Source organism: Phyllobates terribilis, unplaced genomic scaffold (genome assembly GCF_046119375.1).
Source record: "Phyllobates terribilis strain yellow unplaced genomic scaffold, ASM4611937v1 Scaffold_11__3_contigs__length_659146591, whole genome shotgun sequence".
Classification (NCBI taxonomy): Eukaryota; Metazoa; Chordata; class Amphibia; order Anura; family Dendrobatidae; genus Phyllobates; species Phyllobates terribilis.
The window spans coordinates 272,255,727-272,273,783 of NW_027362771.1; the positions used below are offsets into that span (position 1 = coordinate 272,255,727).

Consider the following 18,057-nt stretch of genomic DNA (forward strand, 5'->3'; position numbering starts at 1 on the left):
ACTGATAAATGGCTAGAAGCAAAAGTTATGTTACTGATCTTTAGACTCCTATCAAATTAATCAAAGTAATAATGTATAGTATTAACCATGCATTTAAAGTAGCAAGAAAAAACCCACAGAACTCCTGTTCTTGTAAAATGTTAATCTTAAAGTATTTTTATTCAGAAGATTTAATTAAATAAAAATAATTGCATATTAGTGACATAATCAGTACATATAATACTGCTTGTAACAGCATTAATATTAGACATTACTGGAAACAAAGATGTTCCCCACTGGCAACAAAGAGAATAATGTTGAAAATAATCAAAAAAGCATCTGCTAAGATTTAAACCATTGATGATGTGTTGGTGGCTTGAACAATGTTGGTGCAATTGGATGACTTAGACTTGACTTAACTTGGAGGATAAATTGGGAACAAGAATTGCAAGTACTGTTGTGCGAAAAAGTGTTTGCCCCCTTCCTGATTTCTCATTGCTTTGCATGTTTGTCACACTTAAATGTTTCAGATCACAAAAAAAATTAAATATTAAACAAAGATAGGACAAATAAACACAAAATGCAGTTTTTAAATGGCTGTGGTAAATGGAACCATGAATCCTGCGGTCTACCAAAAAAGAAGAAAAACAAAATTAAGACTTTGAGGTGGCCTAGTCCAAGTCCTGACCTTAATCCGATTGAGATGCTGTGGCATAACCTTAAAAAGGCGGTTCATGCTTGGAAACCCTCCAATGTGGCTGAATTACAACAATTTGAGGCAGAGAATCATTGCCAAAGAAAGTAAAAATAACCCCAAAATATTCTTTAACTACATAAATAGTAAAAAACTAAAAAATTATAGTGTTGGCCCCCTTAAAAATAGTCTGGGTGAAATGGTGGATGAGGATGAGGAAAAAGCCAATATGCTAAATGATTTTTTTTTCAACCGTATTTACACAAGAAAATCGCATGACAGAAAACATGATTAGTGATAACAAAAATTCTCCAGTAAATATCACCTGCTTAACCCAGCAGGAAGTATGGTGGCGTCTAAAAATCACTAAAGTTGACAAATCCCCGGGCCTGGATGGGATACACCCGCGAGTACTGCAGGAATTAAGTAACATCATAGATAGACCATTATTTTTAATCTTTAAAGATTCCATAATAACAGGGTCTGTACCACAGGACTGGCGTATAGCAAATGTGGTGCCAATATTCAAAAAGGGGACAAAAACTGAACTTGGAAATTATAGGCCGGTAAGCTTAACCTCTACTGTGGGTAATGTTATGCACACGCCCGGGCTAAGCGGCGTGTGCGTGTGATTGGTAGTGATTCCACTGGACCGTGCCGGAGAGTGAATGCCTGGAGGGGCGTGACTAAGTATTCACCCGATCCGACCAGGGTCGCACGACGGCATACGACGCCAGTGCACCAAGGAGGAACCGAGCAGAGGGACCAGGTGCTACTCCAGGACAGACCCCGGACACGGCTGTTGACCCACACAGGGGAATACAGGAACAGGCTGGTAGGCTGGCACACAGACTGGAGGGTATAGGCAGGCACGACTGGTATGCAGGCAGGCGGGTATGCAGGCAGGGGGGTAAAGGCAAGCACAGCTAGAGTGCAGACAGGGAGGCACTAGCAGGTAGGAACACAGGCGGGATAGGACCCAGTACACACCGGGACTCAGGAACAATACAGGCAGAGGGTTACAGGCAAGCACAGCTAGAGTGCAGACAAGGCTGAGCAGGGAGGACAGGGCTCTGTTCACACGGAACAGACAGGAAGGGAAAGACAGAGCCAGATACTCACACAGTACTTGCAGAGACAACAAGCAGGAGTTAGGTACGAGTTCAGACTCTGCAGAAAAAGGAAGGGAACGGACATAGAGGCAAAACAGGTAAAGGACAGGAGAGAGTTCAGACTGGAACTGAGTGTACGGAGGAGACCGACACTGCAGAGGGATACAGGAGTGGGTCTGGGAATACGGCCCCCAGAGAGGCGGAACGAACAGGCAAGGAGCGTGTTCAGACAGGACAGACCAGACGCAGGAGCGGGTCTAGGAAATCGGCCACTAGAAGGCGGAACGAACAGGCAAGGAGCGTGTTCAGACAGGTCAGACAAGATACAGGAACGGGTCTAGGTAATCGGCCCCTAGAAGGCAGGAGGAACAGGCTAGGAGCGTGTTCAGACAGGACAGACAAGAGAACACAGAAAGGACTCAGTTCAGACACGGGAGCTGATACCGCAAAGCAGGAGACATACAGGACTCAGTTCAGACACGGGAACTGATACAAAAAGCAGGAGACAAGAGACGGGACCTGGCACCTTCAGAGTGCAAGCACACACTGAAGGAAACACTATGCTCAGGCAGGGATAGAAGGGAGCTGCTGAGCTATATACCAAGTGACAGACAGCAATAGGCTGAGGACGCACAAGGGGTGTGACCCACAGCAGGTACAAAAGGCAGGAAGTGATCGGGCGCCGCCCTTAAGCAGCAGAAACAGACACAAACAGACAGCATGGAGGGAAGCCAGAGAGACATTCTGGACAGGAGATCAGGTGCGCCCTCTTGCACAGTGGGAGATGGACCACCATGCAAGGACGCCGCCAGGTATGTTACAGTACCTCCCCCCTTACGCCCCCTCTTCTTCAAGCCTGCCAGAATCTTCCGCAGGGAATTCGAGGACCAGTCGTTCACTGGGTTGGAGGGGGACAGAGACTTAAGGGTAATCTCTGCTTCGAGGTACATCTTGTCAAGCTCACAGGAAGAAATAGACGGGTTATCAGGTACATAATGAGGAAAAGTCACTGTCTCTTTGTTATCTGGTGGTATCCCGGAGGATTCAGGAAACAACTGGAGGTCCTCCGCCGGGTCAGAAGAGTGCAGAGGCTCAGAGAAAACAACTGCTTCAGAGTACACTAGGTCGGACTCACTGGACGAAGCAAGCGAGGTATCAGATCCAGGATATAGGAAAGTCTCTGTCCATTCACCACCAGGTGGCACCCCGAAGGATTCTGAACACAACTGGAGGTCCTCCGCCTGGTCGGAGGGGTGTAGAGACTCAGGAGTAACCTCTGCTTCGGAGTACACTAAGTTGGACTCACTGGACGAAGCGAGCGAGGTATCAGGTACAGAGTATAGGAGAGTCTCTGTCCTTTCGCTACCAGGTAGCACCCCGAAGGGTTCAGGAGACAACTGGAGATCCTCCGCCTGGTCAGAGGGGTGTAGAGACTCGGAGGTAACTACCACTTTGGGGTACCCATTGTCAGGCTCACAGGACGAAGCGGACAAAGTATTGAGTACCGGGTGTAGAGAAGTCTCTCTCCATTTGTCATCGAGTGGTATCCCGGAGGGTTCAGGAGGCAACAGGGGATCCTCCGCCAGGTAGTAGAGGTGCACAGACTCTGAGGTAACCACAGCTTTGGAGCATCCTTGGACATGCACACCGGTTAAAGAGAAAGAAGCATCTGATGCCGGGTGCAGGAAGTTCTCCTGTGTGGAGTCTGGATAGGCAGAAGTCTCTTCGGCCAGGAGAACTGGTGCACTACCCACGCACATTACCCATTGGGGTTTCTCCGGGATACAGGGAGATGAAGCTTCAGTAGGGACTTCAAGGTTGGGGTCAGGAGGTCTCAGGGAGGACAGACCCTGGCGTGACGGCTTGCCTCTAAGTCTAGCACGTCTGGGTTGCCTCTTGAGGTTGAGAGAAGTATTCCGGAAAGCGTAGTCACCCTGTGAGGATTCTGGGTGGGCAGTAGTCTCATTGGGCTGGAGGACTATTGCGCTACCCACACACATTACCCGTCGGGGCTGCTCCGGGATATTGGGAAGTGAAGCTTCAGCAGGGACTTCAGGGTTAGGGTCCTCGAAGACCATACGAAAGGCCACCAGGAAGGCCTGCAGGTCAAGGATGACAGGATCCCATGCTTCCCATAGGGGGGTGACCCATTTCAAGGCATCACCCGCTAGGTAGTCAATCATAAAGGCCACTTTAGCCCAATCGGAAGGAAAATAGAGAGGGTAGGCCTTAAAGTGTAGCATGCATTGCTCCACAAATGCACGACACTGTCTTGGATCCCCATAGTAACGTGGCGGATCCGCAGGAACGAGGGCTGATAGATCCATCTGGACGGGTGCGTAATTCGCCTGGAACTCAGCTAAAGGGGGAAAAAAATTTATTTATTTTATTTTAATGCATGTATTCGCTGGAAAAACTTCTCAAAGAGCGAAGGCCGTGGGGCTCAACGGGAACCATGGCCTGAGCATGCTGTTATGCACACGCCCGGGCTAAGCGGCGTGTGCGTGTGATTGGTAGTGATTCCACTGGACCGTGCCGGAGAGTGAATGCCTGGAGGGGCGTGACTAAGTATTCACCCGATCCGACCAGGGTCGCACGACGGCATACGACGCCAGTGCACCAAGGAGGAACCGAGCAGAGGGACCAGGTGCTACTCCAGGACAGACCCCGGACACGGCTGTTGACCCACACAGGGGAATACAGGAACAGGCTGGTAGGCTGGCACACAGACTGGAGGGTATAGGCAGGCACGACTGGTATGCAGGCAGGCGGGTATGCAGGCAGGGGGGTAAAGGCAAGCACAGCTAGAGTGCAGACAGGGAGGCACTAGCAGGTAGGAACACAGGCGGGATAGGACCCAGTACACACCGGGACTCAGGAACAATACAGGCAGAGGGTTACAGGCAAGCACAGCTAGAGTGCAGACAAGGCTGAGCAGGGAGGACAGGGCTCTGTTCACACGGAACAGACAGGAAGGGAAAGACAGAGCCAGATACTCACACAGTACTTGCAGAGACAACAAGCAGGAGTTAGGTACGAGTTCAGACTCAGCAGAAAAAGGAAGGGAACGGACATAGAGGCAAAACAGGTAAAGGACAGGAGAGAGTTCAGACTGGAACTGAGTGTACGGAGGAGACCGACACTGCAGAGGGATACAGGAGCGGGTCTGGGAATACGGCCCCCAGAGAGGCGGAACGAACAGGCAAGGAGCGTGTTCAGACAGGACAGACCAGACGCAGGAGCAGGTCTAGGAAATCGGCCACTAGAAGGCGGAACGAACAGGCAAGGAGCGTGTTCAGACAGGTCAGACAAGATACAGGAACGGGTCTAGGTAATCGGCCCCTAGAAGGCAGGAGGAACAGGCTAGGAGCGTGTTCAGACAGGACAGACAAGAGAACACAGAAAGGACTCAGTTCAGACACGGGAGCTGATACCGCAAAGCAGGAGACATACAGGACTCAGTTCAGACACGGGAACTGATACAAAAAGCAGGAGACAAGAGACGGGACCTGGCACCTTCAGAGTGCAAGCACACACTGAAGGAAACACTATGCTCAGGCAGGGATAGAAGGGAGCTGCTGAGCTATATACCAAGTGACAGACAGCAATAGGCTGAGGACGCACAAGGGGTGTGACCCACAGCAGGTACAAAAGGCAGGAAGTGATCGGGCGCCGCCCTTAAGCAGCAGAAACAGACACAAACAGACAGCATGGAGGGAAGCCAGAGAGACATTCTGGACAGGAGATCAAGTGCGCCCTCTTGCACAGTGGGAGATGGACCACCATGCAAGGACGCCGCCAGGTATGTTACAGGTAAAATCCTGGAGGGTTTCCTAAGAGATGCTATGATAGAGTATCTGAAGAAGAATAACCTCAGGACCCAATATTAACATGGGTTTACGAGGGACCGTTCCTGTCAAACTAATCTGATCAGTTTTTATGAGGAGGCAAGTTCTGGACTGGACCAAGGAAATGCAGTGGATGTTGTGTATATGGACTTTTCAAAAGCTTTTGATACGGTTCCACACAAAAGGTTGATACATAAAATGAGAACAATGGGGATAGGGGAAAATATATGTATGTGGGTTAACAATTGGCTCAGTGATAGGAAACAAAGGGTGGTTATTAATGGAAAACACTCAGACTGGGTCTCAGTTAACAGTGGGGTACCACAGGGGTCAGTATTGGGCCCCTTTCTTTTTAACATATTTATTAATGACCTTGTAGGGGGCATACAGAGTAATATTTCAATATTTGCAGATGACACTAAACTCTGCAGGGTAATCAATACAGAGGAGGACAATTTTATATTACAGGAGGATCTATGTAAACTAGAAGCTTGGGCTGATAAATGGCAAATGAGCTTTAATGGGGATAAATGTAAGGTAATGCACTTGGGCAGAGGAAATAAAATGTATAATTATATGCTTAATTGTAAAACACTGGGCAAAACTAACTGAAAAATACCTGGGTGTATTGGTGGACGACAAGCTCACGTTTAGTGGCCAGTGTCAGGCAGCTGCTGCAAAGGCAAATAAAATAATGGGATGCATTAAAAGAGGCATAGATGCTCATGAGGAGAACATAATTTTACCTCTATACAAGTCATTAGTGCGACCACACTTAGAATACTGTGTACAGTTCTGGTCTCCGGTGTATAAGAAAGACATAGCTGAACTAGAGCGGGTGCAGAGAAGAGCGACCAAGGTTATTAGAGGACTGAGGGGTCTGCAATACCAAGACAGGTTATTACACTTGGAGTTATTTACTGTGGGAAAAAGAAGGCTTAGGGGTGATCTTATTACTATGTACAAGAGTATGAGGGGACATTACAAAGACCTTTCTACTGATCTTTTTATTCTGAGGCCTGAGACGGGGACAAGGGGGCATCTTCTACGTCTGGAGGAAAGAAGGTTTAATCATAATCACAGACGGGGATTCTTTACTGTAAGAGCAGTAAGACTATGGAACTCTGCGCAGGATGTTGTAATGAGTGATTCACTGTTAAAATTTAAGAAGGGCATGGATGCCTTTCTTGAAAAGTATAATATTGCATGTTATAAATACTAGATTCCTTGATAGGGCGTTGATCCAGGGCACTAGTCTGATTGTCGTATGGAGTCGGGAAGGAATTTTTTTCCCCAATGTGGAGCTTAGTGTTTGCCACATGGGTTTTTTTTGCCTTCCTCTGGATCAACAAGTTAGGCTATGGGTTGAACTAGATGGACTTAGTTTTTAAGGTTGAAGGAAGACTATGTAAAACTATGTAAAATTTGGCAAAGATGAATGGGCCAAAATTCCTCCAGAGTGTTGTAAAAGACTCATTGCCATTTATCGCAGATGCTTGTTTGGCACCCCTGCAGGTCCAGTCACCACAGAGGTACTGCATCTCAGCCACAGGTGTGGTACCCCACTCTCAGGTAAGGAGGGAGCACTACCCGAGACCCACACACCCACATCCAACACAACATCACTCCAGTAGGGAAGGGTGAGATTTCTCCTGAGGGACAGCACAGTCCCTGTCCCTGTCTGGAGGGTGGAACTAGGTAGAGGAGGTGGGTGGAGGAAGTAGTTTAGGGGAGCACTGAAGGAAGGACTGAAGGTAGAGGGGACCACGCAGAGTGGCAGTTGGTGAAGTGGGTCACATGACAGGGAGTATAAAAGGAAAGGTAGAAAGATCTAGAGGGGTCTTAGGAGAAAGAGTGCAGTGAGTGAGGACCATCAAAAAGTGATGTAGTCAGTCAGAGCAGTTGGTGACAGGAGTCTGTCACAGGGAGTGAAGAGAGAAGACCGGAGCAGTGAGAAGGGCTCCAGAGACAGAGAAAGGATCTTAGGAGCACGGGAAGTGTGGAGTCCACCCGTGTGCCCGATTTCACGCCAACCGTGAAGGGATCAGGTCGCAGTAGGGGACCGGCCCCAGACTAGTGGGGGACTGCAGGACTCCACTAGCAAACCGGAGGCTGTGGTATCTTTAAGTGCCATAGCCAAAACCACACACATTCGCTGAAAAGGTGGCCATATAGGACCAAGGGGACAGAGAGGACGTCGCCCGACAAGGCCCGGAGCCACTGTGTGTGAGGTGCAGGGCAGGAGGGCGAGAGCCAGCGCAGAGAGACGACCCGGGAAGGTACACAAGAAGGGGTCCCGATCAAGTGCACCCAAGTTATGAGAGTTGCTGGATCACTTCCCCGGAGGACATAGGACTTGGTGGGATGTTTTAACATGGCTAGCAGTTTTAACCTGGAGCACCGTAAAAACTGTGAGTAAAAACTTGAAGACTGCACCCCGCTGTGTCCTTTACTTAATTGCTGCATCACCTGCCTTGCACTACACCAACGACATCTAAAATACACCTATTTAACTGCCTGAGGCCTAGCTCTACCCATGGAGGGCTGAACCATCTCTGCTGCATCACCAACGGCCCCAGTGGATCTGAACAGCAGCGGCGGCCACCTATAACCACATACCACTGGTGGCATCACAAAACTTTATCCTCAAAACTTTGTTCCCCTCTTTTCTTTATTTCTTGACTGCCCTGGGCCATGGATTGGGTCACGCCGTGACTACCCCAAAAGGAACCGACTGGCCCAGTTTCCGACTACCCCACGGCCCCAGGGGGCGCGTCATTTGATTGCAGTTGTTGCTGCTAAGGGTGGCCCAACCAGTTATTAGGTTTAGGGAGCAATCACTTTTTCACACAGGGCCCAGTAGGTTTCTTTTTCCCTTAATAATAAAGACCTTCATTTAAAAACTGCATTTTGTGTTTACTTGTGCTATCTTTGTCTAATATTTAAATGTACTATCTTTGTCTAATATTTAAATGTGTTTTGTGATCTGAAATATTTAAGTGTGTTCAACATGTAAAACAATAAGAAATCAGGAAGGGATCAAACACTTTTTCACACCACTTTATATGAAAGACATTTTGACAACTTTTAAATTGTATGAAAATATGTACCAAAGTCAGTATAATGATTTATATGCAACCTTTAGATATGCATTAGCATGTCGTTCATTATCATTAGAATTTGAAAGAATCCAAGTAATCTTAATGATAATTGCATTTCATAAATAAAAATGAAAAATTTTCATTTTACCTAATAAAGAGAACTGAGTAGCAAAATTACATTTGCTTGTTGTCCTAGCTAATAGATCAAATACTACAAATTTCCATTTAATAATATTTCAAAAGATGTTTTCAGATAAGGATTTGGCTATTTGCTGATTTGTAAAAATTGAAACGGGTAAAGTAATGAGTGATCTTTATGAATGCTGTCAATCTTGGCCTTGGTGTTCTTAACAAGCTCGTTTCTTTACCAGAGACCATCCCCAGAAGCTACAGTGTATACCAGAAACCTTTTTAGGTCAAGATATCACTTATAAAAAATGAAGTAAACAGAGCAGCTTACTGAATTGTCATGAATGCTCAATTTTTCTAAAATTAATTTACTCTACAGAGCAGTTATAAGCTAAAAACAAATGGAAATGGTTAGCCACCTTTCTAGTCAAATATTGAATAGTTGTCTGAGACTGACCCATACTTAAGAGCTTAGTTAGTTAATAAAACAGATGTCTGGTTCTTTGTTTTTCTGTTAGTGACAAGACAAATAAGGACTGTGGGTCACACTTTGTTTGGTATTTCAACCCTGCAGATCAAAGACTTTACTACTTATTTCTTAACTTAAAATAAATATTAGAGAATAAAAAGTATTCCAAGAAAAACATCACATATATCTAACATAACAGTTTAACAAAAATGAACTATTTACATACAAAAAGTCAAGCAGTTTTGAATTGTCAATCCAGAAAAAACAGTAAGCACAAACAACAAAAGGTGTAGAAGTTATCCGGTTTCTAAAAAATACCCCAAACAAACTAATTACCCTTTGCTTCACCTTGCCAATTCAGTGCTTATGCTCTGGCAATAAAATGCACTATAATTTTGGTACAAATTTGTGCCACAAAGTAAGTCACCTAACAAGTAGTGTAAACTAAGTTTTAAAATACACATTTATTAAACATCATGAACCACAAAGATAAATCAAAGAATTATACAGAGTTGATAATATTTCCTATTGTATGTAGGAACTTTTAAAGTATAGTTCCATGGCAACTTTGCAGTTGATTTTTTGCAGTTTGCTCTGTGCGAATTCAACAAAATGGCAGTCAGCTGGACACTATTCTGTTGAACCATAGAGGGCTGGTAAAAATGTAAAAATATAAATAAATTCTCACATCACCACTAACTTATCCTGCAGCTCACTGTCTCGTCCTTCGTGTCTTTTCTTTTTGCCCCCCCCCCCAACCACATCTCATGCATCTTCTTAGATCTGCCTCATTTTAGACTAAGACAAAGACTTTTAGCAATGACTAGGCTTTGGGTGATGCATTTCATAATATCATGATGTGCACCACGATGGCATGGTGCTCAGTGATTTCAGAGGCCTGTTCAGTGGTGGAAGCACCCTCCTAGTGTGAAGCAGGTCAGAGAGGATGCGTGCGACAGGAGAGGGAAAAAAGAAAAGGAGTGGAGGACCAGATAGTGGGCTGCGGGGGCAATGGGATTGGTGAACAGGAAACTGAGTATTATATTTTTTTACATCTTATAACTTCGATGTGAATTGAATTTCCCTGTTAAATTTGTGTGATTTTCCATATTAAAATTTTGGCAAATCTTCTCATCTCTATAAGTCATCCATGATACAGCCTTCTTTTGAAATAGTGTGTAGGAGAGAAGGAGAATTATTCAAATCAGCTTTGAAATTTAGATACATTATTCTTAGAATATTACAAAAACATTGTTTCAAATCTTTTTCATAATCAGGTTTTAATTAAATTATCAATTTCATTATATAACATGAAACTTAAAATATGTATGATGGATTAAAACCCATTAATAAAAATATGCAGTAATGTTCATTGCAGCTGGAAGGCAAGACATTATAGAAATGCAAACATTTATCTGTCTTATATGCCGTACAAAATAGTAAAGGTTTGAAAGTATGAATTGAGTAACCAACAGAAACTCACCAGAATATCTTTTCCAGCCCACTTACATTCATCCCTTCGAGTATTTGATACAGGCCATGTAATCTAAAAGAGAGAGAACAAATTGCACGTTAATTATATGTAGGATTTGAATGAATATTGAAATGTTGGGCTTTTACTTGCAAAATATAAAGTCTTTTAAAAGCGCACCTAATAATATTTCATAAAATACGGAGAGACAAAGCCAAAAATTGCTCAGTAACCTGTATATATTTGGATCTTTACTGCTCTATCTATAAATGTGTTAACTTTATTCTTGGTAAGTGAGTGGGCACTTCCTGGTGTGATGAAAGAGCCATGTCTGTATTACGAGATTAGTTGCTGCCCTCATGCTGCTGTCCCCTCTCACCTCTGGTAGCATACAACCTCACAAACACAGAGAAAGTGCAGCTGCATCACCCCCTTTCCCCTTCTTCTATTTACTGCATTACTCTAGATGGATTTTAAAAGTTAATTATTAGGACTCTGAGAAATCTCAAAAAGTATAATACATGAATTCCATTTTACATGGTCATTGAAGTAACGCACATACGCAAACTGGTTAGCATGGCTGCTCTTATACTTTGTACACAGTTTGCATACAAATGATAGACGCACAAAAAAACAAACATTCATGGGACGCAGATAAATCATTTCAATTTTGCTATATCTGTAATGTACAATAAGCACAGCAGGAATATTGGGGATTTCTAATCTCCTGAATCCATTTATGGGGTTTCTGAAAATATTCTGGGTGATTTTTTTTTTCTTACAAATGAATGACATTTCTGATGCACCAACTTTAAATAGCCAACATTTTGAGGACAGCATCAATTTTACCTGTGACCAAATGAAAATATTTAGCATCCAATTTATTTCTTCATCGGCCACAACAGTGGGCTTGTGGCCGCTGCACTGGGTAAGTATAGGGAGTACCACCTTAAACTTCCTGAAATCTACGTCTCCTCTTTTGATTAGTCAGCCTGGCGTGACCTCACATGTGCATGATTCTGCAATGATGACATTGAGCCAGGCTGGCTAATCAAAAGAAGAGTCATGGATGTAAGCAAATAGGAGGCATTACTCTTGCTTCTGTGCAGCTGCCATGGACCACGGTCATTGTGTAAAAAATGGGATGTGCGAATCGATTTGCACCAACTCTAGTCACGAGACAAACCAATGACTATTATCCTTGCAAAACAGACTCTGCTATCTGTCAGTGGGTCTAAGAACAGTTATAAGATATTCATCCCTAGTTTCCTCCCACCCCCTGAAGATATCCAATGTCTGGAAGCAGTTTATTGTTCCTAGAAATAGTGAGACAAGTATTTTTTTCAAATATTGGATATTCATGATTGACTTTGAGGTAGCACCTTCAGCCAAAAAAACTAAGTAATATCTATTACCAGCTTTTTCTTTAAAATGTTTTTAATCTTAAGGAGTTCGATGTAAATTTTTAAGATGCATATTTGTATTTTGTTAGACTGACAACAATTTCAGTGAATTTGATTCTACATTAGATATTTTGTGGATGACCCATTTTTATAATAATTATGATATAAGAATTAAAAAAAAAACTTCAACTTTGTTGTGAAAACTTTATCTAAAATGGTTTTGACCATCAATTAGGAGTTTAGACATTATGCTTTTCATAAGACTGCACAGAAATTAAAATGCAATATTTCCACTTTACATGTTTTAAGTCTCCACAGCTATTTTTCAAACCTATCAGAATTTTTTGAGAACACAAAATGGTATCAGTTAAATATCAATTCTATGGATTGTGGTGGCACGGTCTATATTTTTGTTTAGCATTTTAATTAAAACAAATAAAAATGAGCTTAAAACACCATTTTTTTATTTTAGCACTGGAGTGGTGCCAATAATGCAAGTTCCCTGGATCCTAGTATTCTAATCACCAGTCACTGTCTTCAGCTCTTCCCGTTCTGACCTCAATCCAATGTCTTGTGGTCCTAACTTCTGACTGACCAGAAGTCAGAGGTAACTGTCACAAGCTCTCAATGCAAGGCTAAGAAAGATTTGTTCTGGCGTCCGGATCACTCAGGAAACCCTGGAGCAATCCAGCAAGTCACAAACTGCTGGAGACCAACCGCAGCACCGCTGATAACATATATTAAGACAGCAGCTGATAAGGATGATATTAAGTGCAGGGAACTTAGATTAGTAGCACCACTTCAGCTGTAACATTTAAAGTGGAGTGGTGCTTTAAACTGATCCCGGTAGTACACCATAAATAAAGACATGTTTATATATGCACAATAGAGTGCTGTTGTGCATCTTTAATACCTGTGGGTTATATAGTGGTTACACTAAAATTCTAAAGTGCAAATCTAAATTTACTAGATAAACTGTTGTAAATTAGCTTGGTATTGTGCTATAAAACAGGTATTTAGCCACAGATACATTACTAATACAGTCTATGATTATCACTAGTCTTTTAATGCTACCTAAGCTCAGTACTTCAAGCAAAGTAAAATAGACTTCACACCCACTGCAAAATCCAGAGATCCTCACAATCAATTATTCATGCTTGCTGAAGAGCTTTTAGGAATTAGGTATAGAATAAAACATGATCCTCATTTAATACCAAACTATGAATCTATTGGGAACCTTGGATAATGTAATATAAATAGAAAGAAGGGAAGTTACAAACCAGAACAGATAATTTACATGTGACATTAACCAAATATTGGCTCTTGCATGAAATCCAGTGAATAAATTGCCTTTAAGAATTTTCTTCATTCAGTTTAGTGGATTTAGCTTATTTCAGAGGCCATGGACTAACACCTGTCTTCTTTTCTTTTCACACAGGTACATGCTCTGCTCCTGCACAAGTATAAGTCGCCATCTATTACTCTGCTTCCCTGATTCAACTTACTGGTACGTGCTCTGCTCCTACACAATTACTCTGCTTGCTGTATACGTCACCATCTATTACTCTGCTTCCCTGATTCAACTTACTGGTACATGCTCTGCTCCTGCACAATTCCTCTGCTTGCTGTATATGTCGCCATCTATTACTCTGCTTCCCTGATTCAACTTACTGGTACATGCTCTGCTCCTGCACAATACCTCTGGTTGCTGCATATGTCGCCATCTATTACTCTGCTTCCCTGATTCAAATTACTAGTACATGCTCTGCTCTTGCACAATTCCTCTGCTTGCTGTATATGTCGCCATCTATTACTCAGCTTCCCTGATTCAACTTACTGGTACAATTCTCCGCTTGATATTTCTGCTTTAACTATCCCATTCCATTTAATACTCACATATGTCTGTCCTTTCCCCACTGTAGATTTTATCTGATGTTTAGAGGTGCCAAACTGCAGAGCCTACAGAGTCCTAGCTCTGTCTTTGATCACCCAGCCATCTCCTGGTGAGGTGAGCAGCTGCTAATTTAGCCACAAGCAGCTCCCACAATGCCCCTCACCTGATGGTTTAGTGTGCCCTATATATTTAGAAGCTCCTTAAAGGGTGCACGCGTGCTGGGTTGTGCACGAGTCTTCTTGTGTAAAGTGGCTTCGGAGATAAGTGGCAGTTATTTCAGAGGCAGTAAGTCAGGGCAGGAGTCAGGTAATCAACACTTTGACCACTTACTCTCTATTAACTATGCTTCTGTTAGCTCTCACGTTTTCCTCTATAGTCCTCCACTTTCTAGTAACCCCACAAATCCCTACACCTAGTAAGGAACTGTTCATCTCTCCCTCCATCCTCCCCATTCATCTCACCTCCTCCTCAGAAATTTTCCTCAACATTCAATCCTGGATCTCCTGACACAGCCAACCACCTCATGCTCTCTCCTGCTCCCACCTGCTAACACTTTCTCTGCTCCTCCTCACTGCTGGAGATATCTCTCCAAATCCTGGTCCTCCTCGCTATATCCCCACAGTTACTTCTACCTCCTATCCATGACCTTCCACGAACTGTCGCAACCCTTCTAACCTCATACCCATCCAACTAATCCCCACTTCCTCAGTTGCACTAACAGGAGCTCTATGGAACGCTCGCTCCGTCTGCAACAAACTTTCCTACATCCACAACCTTTTCATTACTAACAAACTTTCCTTCCTCGCCATCACTGAAACCTGGCTCACCCCCTCTGACACAGCCTCGCCAGCTGCACTTTTGTATGGCGGATTCCACCTTTCCCACATCCCCCGCCCCAACAGCAAACATGGTGGAGGCGTAGGTTTTCTCCTGTCTGATAACTGCACTTTCACCCAAATCCCACTGCCACCGTCCGTTATACTCCCCTCTTTTGAGGTGCATCTATTCCCCCTCTGACCTCCAACTTTATTTACCAACTCCCAGGGCTAGCCACCACTTTCTTAGACCACTTCACCACCTGGCTGCCTCACTTCCTTTCCGCTGACATCCCTACTATCATAATGGGTGACTTCAACATCCTCATTGACACTTCCCACTCATCGGTCTCTAAGTTCCTATCCCTCACTTCCTCCTTCGGCCTTGCTCAATGGTCTTCTGCAGCTAGTCATAAAGATGGCCACACACTGGACCTCATCTTCACCCGCCTCTGATCCCTATCTAACCTCTCTAACGCACTTCTCCCTCTCTCTGACCATAACCTCCTCACATTCTTTACCCTCTCCTCTCCAGGTCCACAATCCCCATTCCACAAACTTACACACGCTGGCAGAAACCTCAAACACCTTGACCTACACTCACTCTCTGAATCCCTCCTCCCTCTTACAGACATTGGTACCTTACATGATGCAGATGTTGCTGCCGCTTTATATAAACAACACAATAGCTGAACTCTCGACTCGATCGCCCCTCTCACACATACCAAAGCTCGTACAATCAACAGGCAACCCTGGCACACCAACCTTACTAAAGAACTGCGACGGGCCTCCAGGGTTGTGGAGCGGAGATGGAAAAGGTCTCACTCCATCGAGGACTTCATCGCATTCAAACAATCCCTCACTATTTTCAAGTCCACACTCACTGCAGCAAAACAAACATACTTCTCATCTCTCATATCTTCCCTGTCCCAAAACCCTAAACAGCTATTTAACACTTTCAATTGTCTCCTTTGTCCCCCATCACCTGCTCCCTCTTCTCTCATCTCAGCCGAAGACTTTGCCTCATTCTTCAAGCAGAAGACTGACACCATCAGACAAAGCTTTTGCCTAAAGTTCGCACAACCCCTCCTCATATCTACTCAGCCTTCCTCCTCCAAACCTCACTTCTCCACCATTACAGAAGGTCAAGTCTCCTCTTTACTTTCCAAATCACACCTCACCACCTGCGAACTTGACCCAATCCCATCCCATCTCATCCCTTACCTTACCTTACCACAGTCTTCATCCCAACCCTAACCCACCTCTTCAACCTGTCACTAACAACCGGTGTCTTCCCCTCATGTTTCAAACATGCCTCAATCACACCCATCCTCAAAAAGCCCTCCCTTGACTCATCCTCTCTGACTAGCTACCGACCCATATCACTTCTCCCCTTTGCCTCAAAATTACTAGAACAACATGTCCACCTTGAACTGTCCTCCCACCTCTCCTCCTGCTCCTTCTTCAACCGCCTACAATCTGGCTTCCGACCGCATCACTCGACTGAAACTGCCCTGACCAAAGTCACCAATGACCTACTAACCGCCAAATCCAAGTGACACTACACCATCCTCCTCCTTCTGGACCTGTCATCTGCCTTCGACACAGTCGACCATTCCCTCTTACTACAGATTATCTCATCTCTTTGCATCACTGACTTGGCCCTATCTTGGATCTCCTTAAACCTAACAGACAGGACATTCAGCGTCTCCCACTCACGCACCACCTCCTCATCTCGCCCCCTATCTGTCGGTATCCCTCAAGGCTCAGTTCTAGGACCTCTGCTCTTCTCCATCTACACCTTTGGCCTGGGACAGCTCATAGAGTCTCACGGCTTTCAGTATCACCTCTATGCTGATGACACACAGATCTACCTCTCTGGACCCGATATCTCCTCCCTACTAACCAAAATCCCACAATGTCTGTCCGCCATCTCATCCTTCTTCTCTGCCAGATTTCTAAAACTTAACATGGATAAAACAGAGGTCATCATCTTTCCACCCTCTCATTCATATCCCCCATCTGACCTATCCATCAACGTCAATGGCTGTTCGCTCTCCCCAGTCCCACAAGCTCGCTGCCTTGGGGTAACCCTGGATTCTGATCTCTCCTTTATATCACATATCAAAGCCCTTTCCTCTTCCTGTTGACTCCAAATCAAAAATAGTTTGAGTACCCGGATCCGTGCATTCCTCAGCAAAGACTCTGCAAAAACACTAGTGCATGCCCTCATCATCTCCCGCCTTGACTACTGCAGCCTCCTGCTCTGCGCCCTCCCTTCCATCACTCTTGCACCCCTCCAATCTATCCTAAACTCTGCTGTTCGACTAATCCACCTGTCCCCCCACTATTCCCTGGCCTCTCCCCTCTGTCAATCCCTTCACTGGCTCCCCATTGCTCAGAGACTACAGTTCAAAACCCTAACCATGGCATACAAAGCCATCCACAACCTGTCTCCTCCATATATCTGTGACTTAGTCTCCCGGTACTTACCTGCACGCAACCTCCGATCCTTACAAGATCTCCTTCTCTACTCCCCTCTAATCTCTTCCCACATTCGCATACAAGATTTCTCCCGCGCATCCCCCCTACTCTGGAACTCTCTACCCCAACACATCGCCTACCGTGGAAGCCTTCAAAAGAAACCTGAAGACCCACCTCTTCCGACAAGCCTACAACCTGCAGTAACCACCGCCCCACCACATTACTGCATGACCTCCTCTACCCCCACCTACTGTATCCTCACCGATCCCTTGTAGACTGTGAGCCCTCGCGGGCAGGGTCCTCTCTCAGCCTGTACCCGTCGCTGACTCATTTTGTTAAGATTATGTAAATGTTTTTGCTATGTACATCCCTATCACATGTAAAGCGCCATGGAATAAATGGCGCTATAATAATAAATAATAATAATTTAGCTTTTTTGAGAATGCAAAAACCCATTACTAGCTGTACAAATGAGTTTCTGTCAGTTGATAGCTTTCAATATTATATAGGTTCTGGGCCTTGAGTAATAGTTGTCTAGAATAGAGAGGAGACAATATTCAAACTCACCAAATCACGTGGAATTTGCCAGGAAATTTGATTTGCAAACAACGTCTCTAGTCCAGAACTTCCAGCTATGACCAAGCCTCACATGTTACCG

The 18,057-nt window shown here is 44.5% G+C and overlaps 1 protein-coding gene across 2 annotated transcripts in view; it reads right to left on the reverse strand.

Moving 5' to 3' along the window:
- SEMA3A (semaphorin 3A) overlaps positions 1 to 18,057 on the reverse strand; it is a 274,816-nt gene that overhangs the window by 163,017 nt on the left and 93,742 nt on the right. For both annotated transcript variants that reach the window (XM_073652330.1, XM_073652329.1), the window contains exon 3: positions 10,816 to 10,878. In XM_073652330.1, coding sequence (XP_073508431.1) covers positions 10,816 to 10,878 — 63 coding nt within the window. The remainder of the gene's footprint in view (positions 1 to 10,815; positions 10,879 to 18,057) is intronic.